Consider the following 7,683-nt stretch of genomic DNA (forward strand, 5'->3'; position numbering starts at 1 on the left):
CGCAGGTAAAATTCACCAAGTGCAAGGGTTACATATTCATCTATTTAACCCTTAGTCTAAAAGAGCTTTCCCTGGCAGCCAGCGGGAGCCGCGGAGACACCGCGGGAACGGAACCGAGCCCCGGCACGGGCACCGGGACACGGCCCCGCCGCGCGGCGCTGCTGCCCCCTGCGGGCCGCGCCCGGCACTGCGGCTGCTCCGCGCCACGGCCGAGCGGCGGCGGGGCTTGGGCTCGAGCGAACCGAACCGGACCGGACCGAGCCGAGCCGAGCAGGACCGGACCGGACCGGACCGGACCGAGCCGAGCCGAGCAGGACCGGACCGGACCGGACCGGACCGAGCCGAGCCGAGCAGGACCGGACCGAGCCGAGCCGAGCAGGACCGGACCGGACCGAGCCGAGCCGAGCAGGACCGGACCGGACCGGACCGAGCCGAGCCGAGCAGGACCGGACCGGACCGGACCGGACCGAGCCGAGCCGAACCGAGCCGAGCAGGACCGGACCGGACCGAGCCGAACCGAGCCGAGCAGGACCGGACCGGACCGGACCGGACCGAGCCGAGCCGAGCAGGACCGGACCGGACCGGACCGAGCAGGACCGGACCGTCCTCACACACGGGCTTTTACTTTTGCTCAAGCGAACCAAACCAAACCGCCCTCACACACGGGACTTTGCTTTCCTTTCACTTGAGCACACCAGACCAAACCAAACTGGACCAGACCGCTCCCAGACACAGGACTTTGGTTCGGTTCGGTTTGCTAGGAACCGAACAGGAAAACATTCTCACACACAGGGTTTTGTTTTCCTTTCACTCAAGCGAACCAAACTGAACCAAACCAAACCATTCTCACATGCTGGCTTTGATTTCCTGTTTGGTTCCTAGCAAACCAAACCGGACCATTCTCACACACAGGGTTTTGTTTTCCTTTTCCTCAAGTGAACCAAACTGAACCAAACAAACCAAACCATTCTCACATGCAGGGCTTTGTTTTCCTTTTCCTCAAGCGAACCAAACCAAACCAAACCACTCTCACACACAGGGTTTTGTTTCCCTTTTGCTCAAGCAAATCAAACCAAACCAAATCAATCTCACACACGGGGCTTTGTTTTCCTTTCACTTGAGCACTCTGGACCAAACCAAACCAAACCAAACCAAACCAAACCAAACCAAACCATTCTCTCATGTGGGGCTTTGTTTTCCCCTCCCGCTCACCCGGCCCTTACAGAATCCACAGACTCCGAGCTTTGCGGAACTCCGTGGATGCTCCCCTGAAAAATTCTCCTGTTCTGGCAGGAACAATGTCTGAAGCTGCATTTAAGCAGGTAAAAACATCATGTTTCATCACCAAGCTGCTGGAAAAGCTCCAAGGTGGGTAGGGCCTGAGAAGAGCATCTTTTTTTTCTTCCCCCTCTTGCAGACCATGTGCTTATTGCTGGCAGGGACAGGAGATGGAGAGATAAGAAAAGGAATGTTCACACAGGAGCTCCTCTGAACGTGCCTGGGCTGCTCCAGGACACTCAGGATGTGCCTGCACATCCCCCACCCCTGGCAGTGCAACCGGCCCAAGGAAAACCCAGAGGACAAACTCCTGTCCCACACTTGGCTGCTGTGTTGTCTCCCCTTACACAGAGTTTTGGCACTGGAAGAAACTCTGGAGGAAAAGCACACAATGGAATGGTGCAAGTAGGAAATGAGAGGGTTTGGGGGATGCTGGGGAAATGACTATAGAGAGTAATTCACCTTTAAGCTGCTTGAAAAGACAGCTGAAAAAGCTGAGCTCCACTCTTGTGGGTTTGGCCAGGTCCTGCTCAGCCCCAGAGCTGACAATCCCCAAGTCCCTGTCCCTGGGCTGTGCTTAACTCACCCTGATGCTCCACTGTGACCTCAACTGCTCACTGATTGTTTATGGTGCACTTTACCAGGACACTTTAGGCAAATCCCATGGCTTCCCACTGTAAATATCAAGAGAACAAACTCTGATTTATTAATCAATCAATTAGGACAAACACACTGATGGCAACCACAAGCCCACAGTGATCTGTTTCAACAAAGTGCTGAGCTGCAGTCAAAAGCAGGCTGGCACCAGCCCTTCTCCAAGGGATATGGCTCCTCCTTCCTGAGCAAAGACTGGGACTATTATTCCATGGAATTGCTAACGTTTCCTCTGAAACTTGAATTTGTAAATGGCTGGTCCAGTCGTTGTTTCTTTCTTCACCTTTACTTTATGAGTTTTGTCCTGGAAGAAAAGAACAAGTAGAAATATTTGCTGCCATGCAAGGAGAAAAACTTCCACCCACACAAATCAGAGTCCCTGTCTGGGACTAACCATAAAAGAAAAATGGTGCCTTTGCACTGTTTAGGTGGGGATTATCATTTTATCTGCTCTTTTCCCCTTCAGGCCATCAGGCACTATCTGCTTTGCTCACAAGCACCAGAGAACAGGAGTCCCATTGAGACAAGTAATTTCTGTGGTCATTTGGATTTTTAAGACTTTCTCTTAACTTACAGAAATGGTTCCCTGCTTCTGACTCCTAGTGGCACTATTCTGGGCTCCTTGTGAGCACCATTTTACAGCTGAGTCTGCTGTAACAAGCAGATATAATTTACTGAAATGCTTCATCTCCTTGCTTTTTCCATATGAAAGAGGATTACTTACCTTTAGGAGTTATCTGCAGGTGTCACTATAAAAGCAGAATGAAGAAACAAACACAACACATACAACACACACAATACCAGACCTAGTGAGCTGAACAGAACAGACTTGGAGAAGCAGAAGCAAATCCCTCACCAGGAGATCCTTCCGTGTCTGGATTTTCTGTGAGATGACAAACATGGCCTTCTCCCTCTCGATGCGCTGCCTCAGGAGGTCATACTGGTTCTTCCTCTGCTGGGCTAATTTCTAGAAACAAGGAAAAAAAGCTGTTTTAAGACAGACATGAACAAGACGCTGTGGTCTAAATCCTCTGAATTTCAATGTCGAATGCAAGAAAACATTTGAGTCCCTAATGAAAATCCAGAAGAGGGAAAACAAAAAAAAATGAGAGACCAGAGACCAATTCCTGAAGTGCTCAGAGCCTGCAGAGGCCTCTCAAAATGCAACTTGTTGGGTCAAGTTTGCCTAATGAGAGTGGATAGCTTTCCCAGCACAGGAACAGTATTACTGCAGGTGTGATTTAAGTAATTAAATTAAGGAGAACAGATCCCAACATGCTTAAAATATGACTCAGACATTGAGGAGAAAACTAGTCAGTCTAAGACTCGTCCAACTGCTTTACTGACAAGTCAAACTGAGACAGCTGGCAGGAGGAAAGGGACCACAGGGTGTTTATTATCTGACATCTGAGTCAGAAAAAACAGGTTAAAAATTTACCAGTCGGCAGTTTTAAAACAACTATTTTTATCTTAGACACAACTGACTCGTACTCAGAGGACCTTCCAACAGATCTGAATTACCTGAGCAGAATCTACAGCAGTAAAGCCAAGTGTAGCTACTTCTGTGATACTAAAGCATTAGAATCAAAGCTGATTGCTAAAGCAATTCATGCTGAAGAATCATGAAACAGCTCAAATTAGGAAAGCCAGGAAGTGAGACTATTGCTTAAATGGCTTTAAGCAAGGAGACAAATCTCAAGTGACTCTGGGCTCAGAACCAAATTGAAAAATACTGTAAGATCAGGAACAGGGCAACAGAGACATCTGTGTTGGAATAAGCTTCTTCCTATTTACCTAATTCAAGGGTGCAAGGCGTTTTGGGGAAGTGTGAGAGGAGACTTAACAGTGGTTGCTGAAAAAATTACACCTGAAACAGCAGCAGACTAATGAACAGACAGTCCCATTGGTATATGTTCCTTTAAAGAGGAGAAACATCTCAGTTTTGCAGGGACACCACTCTTTTCTGGCCTGTGTATCACAACTTATGGTGGCCCACCCAGAGTGGACTGGGATGCAGTGAAAGAGAATTCTGTGTTAGTCCAGGAGATGTGACTGCAGGCTCCAGGCAGTCACTTGGTGATTAAGTGACATCCACTACCTGCTTTGTGTCACCAATAAAAGTTTTAAGAACACGGTTTTGTTCACCTCCGCAGTGGTGCAATCAATCCTTTTTAGTGCCTGTCACATAAAAGATGTAAAGCATGAGGAAGTGTGAAGCACAAACAGCAGCAGTACCTTTAGGTGGGCAGGATCAGTAGGTCCCTTCACTGCCTCTCTCTGCAGTGTTGCAATGCTTGGTCTGTTGTACACTCTATCCACCAGCTCAGGAACAGTGTCCAGGTGAGCAGCAATGTCAAACTCCCGAACTACACATTAAAAAAAAAAAAATAGGAATAAACTCCCATGGACTCCTCCAAATCTTCCAAACACATTGCTACAGCCAGCCACACAGCTCCTGCAGAAGTGATGTCTCAGCTAGTAACCAAGAGGGATTTCTAGAGCACCTGAATTTTTATTCCTAACAAATAAAAGTGTCTTTCTTTTATGTCAGTGCACACGAACAGGTGACAGAACGAGTTCAGGGCTCACCTTCCCGCTCCGTGTCCACGAAGAAGAGGTGGCGGCCCGCGGCGCTCCCCGCGGCGTCCAGCAGGTGGAGCTCTGCCTTCAGCCGCTCGATTTTCTGCGGAAAGTCCAAGTTTGGCCAAATTCGGAGCGAGTAAAATCAAATCTCCCCCAAGAACGTTTCTGTCTGTTCCTCGGGGTTACAAATAGCTGAACTCCTCCTTCCTTTTGTCATCTCTGAAAACACATCTGGTCTATATTTATGTCTTCACAACCTTTCCAGACAGAGGGTCACAGTGATTCCTTGCTGTTCCCCAGGCAAAGTGCACACATCCACTTGGAAAACTGAGGCCTCAGTTTGGCAAAGGGGAATGATTGCCATGGAACCACCAGCAAAAGCATGAAGGAAAGTTTAAAGCTGGCTTTGATTTTTTTATCCCCAGCGAGAATTTGATTCTGTTTTGTGAATCAACATCAAAGCATACAACATCTTCAGAAGAGGATTGTATTTTTGTGGATTGCCAGCCTACCATATTCCAACAACCCATTTCAGATTATTCTCCTCAGCTGGGAACCTTCTCATACTCTGGCAGGAGAGGGTAGCCAGGGGGCAGTTACTGTCAGCTCTCTCAAGAAACAAGTGTATCAGCCCTGGTGAGGCTGCACCTTCAGTGCTGTGTCCAGTTCTGGGCCCTGCAGTTTAGGAAGGACATTGAGAGGCTCAAAAGTGTCCAGAGAAGAGCAGCAAGGCTGGTGAAGGGTCTGCAACATAAATCCCATGGGGAATGGTTGAGGGAGCTGTTTAGCCTGCAGAAAATGAGGCTCAGGGGAGACCTCATCACTCTGCAACTCCCTGAAAGGTGGCTGTAGCCAGGTGGGGGCTGGTCTCTTCTCCCACTGACAGAACCACAGGACCTTAAGCTGTGCCAGGGGAAGTTTAGGCTGGACACTAGGGAAAAAAAAATCTCTGGGCACTGGAATGAGCTACCCAGGGAGTCACCATCCCTGGAGGTGCTTAAAAAAATACTGGATGGGATGCTCAGTGCCATGGTCTGGTTTTCAAGGTGGTGTTAGGTCATAGGTTGAACTTGATAATCTCAAAGGTCTTTTTCAGCAGAGTTAATTCTGTGGACAAGAGGAAACAGCCTCAAGCTATGCTGGGGGAGGTTCAGATTTAATATATGGAAACATTTCTTCCCTGAAAGGGTAGTTAGGCATTGGAAGAGGCTGCCCAGGGAAATGGTGGAATCACCATCCCTGGAAGTGTTCAAGAGGCTGGGGTGTGGCTGTGGCACCTGAGGGCACAGGCTAGTGGTGACCATGGTGGTGGGTGAACAGCTGGACTTCATGACCTGAGAGCACTCTTCCAACCTTTGGGATTTCATGATTTCTCTATGAACATGCTAAGCAGAAATACATGTTTAGAGTCTTGGAATTTAGGTAAAAATCACTGTGTTTTATAACAATGCATGATGTAATTTTTTATTATCATCATACCTTTAGACTCTGTATCCAGCACTCCACTGACACTTCCATTCTCCTTTCCAGCACTGCACAAATCAGACTTCACTGAACAAGCACAGTAGCCAGCAGCACCAATAAGAACAACACAGTAAAAACCAATTCTGAGCAAACTAGAAAACACTAAAAATACGAGTTATTACCTTGGCTTCTGCAACTCTTTTCATTTCTACATATTTAATATCCTGGGTCCTCATCAGTTTCATCTGCTCTGGGGTGATTTCATCCTTTGGCTGCTTTATTACATGGACTCCATCCTACAACCAGACAAACACAGCACTTACAGACAGCCCATCCCACCTGGAGAGCACTGTGGGGCCTGCTAACAGCAGAACTTTGTCCCTTGTCCCTCATTTTCTTCAAAACCTTCTACAGGAACCAAACCAATTTTAAGTCATTTACCTATTAACTCATAAATTTAAATCAAAACAAGGTAGGGGGAAAAAAAATGTTACTTGGCGCATCAAAGTGTAATCCTGCTTGAAGGCAGGGAAGGTTCTCACCTTGACCTCTGCACGTATCATCTTGAAGTAGAACTCATCGGGGTTCTTGTCCAGAGCTTTCTTCTGCAGTGCCCTGAGGGCATTTTGCTTTTTGTGGTAGTCACTGGGGAGGAAAAAACCAACAATCAGGAGTTGTTCAGCAGCTTCTCCGTGTTCACCCCTGCTGGGGCATCGAGTCTTTCCCAGCAAGGCTCAGGGCTCAGACACAGCCTGGTCCTGTTCTTGTCCGTATCCCAGGAATTCGGGCAGGACAAGGTCCTGGAAAGGCACAGCCATGGCAGGGGCGGTAGTGTGGAATTCTACCTGTTTAAAATCGCTTTATAGTAAAATAATGTGCTTATTAGCGGCATATAACCCCAAAGGAGCTGCAGTTTTAAGTTATTCAAATCCACGTTCTTACAATACTCTGGTACTATTCCAGGGAAAGGGACACCTGGTATCATCCCAACTCAAAGGCACCAGGGACTTCACAAGGAGCAGAGTATTTTGGAGCCAGTGTCACAGCCTGGGCAAGGAGGACGGGTTCTGTATTCCCCAGGGGGAACCCTCTGGACGGGGGGACACCCACCCAGCGCCGCCCGCCCCCGGTGGCCGCACTCACTGGGCACGGAGCCGGTAGTCCTTCTTCTTCTCCAGCAAGCCCAGCTTCGTCCGGGCGGCGGGCTACGGGAGAGACGGGGAGCGTGAGGGGGAGAGACCGAGACGGGGAGCGTGAGGGGGACAGAGCGCGTAAGGCCCGGCGGAGAGGGAGCACGGAGGGCTCGGCTAGGGGCCCGGCCCGGCCCGGCTCGGCTCACATACCTGGGCCCGCTCGCGGTGCGGGCGCTGCCGCGCCTTGGCGGCTTTCCTGAAGGCGGCCGACATGGCTGCGATGGCGGCTCCGAGCGCCGGGCCCGGGAACGCGCGTCCACACGCGGGGCGCGCGCCGGAACAGGCGGGGCCCGGGGTCAGCAGTCAGAGGCCGCGCGCGCCCCCGCCAGGAGGCGCCGTGTCCATGGCGACGGCGGGAACGCGCGCGCGGCCCCGAGCGCGGCCCCGCCGGGACCCCCGGGCATGGGCGGGCCCGGCCGCCGCCACCGCCGCCGGGACAGTCCCGCGGGGCGAGTGCCGCCGGTCCCTCCGCCGCCGGTCCCCCTTCCGCCGCCCGCAGCCTTCCCGCGGA

General features: G+C 50.5%; 1 protein-coding gene across 1 annotated transcript; it reads right to left on the bottom strand.

Moving 5' to 3' along the window:
- Nucleotides 1-1,961: 1,961 nt before the first annotated feature.
- Nucleotides 1,962-7,452, bottom strand: UTP11 (UTP11 small subunit processome component). The gene is made up of 8 exons (XM_036397237.2): nt 7,323-7,452; nt 7,123-7,184; nt 6,522-6,624; nt 6,162-6,275; nt 4,522-4,615; nt 4,168-4,298; nt 2,789-2,899; nt 1,962-2,236 (listed from the first exon to the last, which is right to left on the bottom strand). Exons 1-8 carry the CDS (start codon nt 7,383-7,385, stop codon nt 2,153-2,155), a joined length of 762 nt encoding a protein of 253 aa, XP_036253130.1. The 5' UTR covers nt 7,386-7,452; the 3' UTR covers nt 1,962-2,152.
- Between the last annotated feature and the right edge of the window lie 231 nt (nt 7,453-7,683).

This window comes from Molothrus ater, chromosome 24 (assembly GCF_012460135.2).
Source record: "Molothrus ater isolate BHLD 08-10-18 breed brown headed cowbird chromosome 24, BPBGC_Mater_1.1, whole genome shotgun sequence".
In the NCBI taxonomy this organism is placed as follows: Eukaryota; Metazoa; Chordata; class Aves; order Passeriformes; family Icteridae; genus Molothrus; species Molothrus ater.

Coding starts and splice junctions, on each gene's coding strand:
- UTP11 (XM_036397237.2), bottom strand. CDS start 7,385: ATGTCGGCCGCCTTCAGGAAAGCCGCCAAGGCGCGGCAGCGCCCGCAC. Junction 4,616..6,161: donor AAAGAGTTGCAGAAGCCAAG/GTAATAACTCGT, acceptor GACTTTCCGCAG/AAAATCGAGCGGCTGAAGGC. Junction 2,237..2,788: donor AGACACGGAAGGATCTCCTG/GTGAGGGATTTG, acceptor CTTTTCTTCCAG/GACAAAACTCATAAAGTAAA.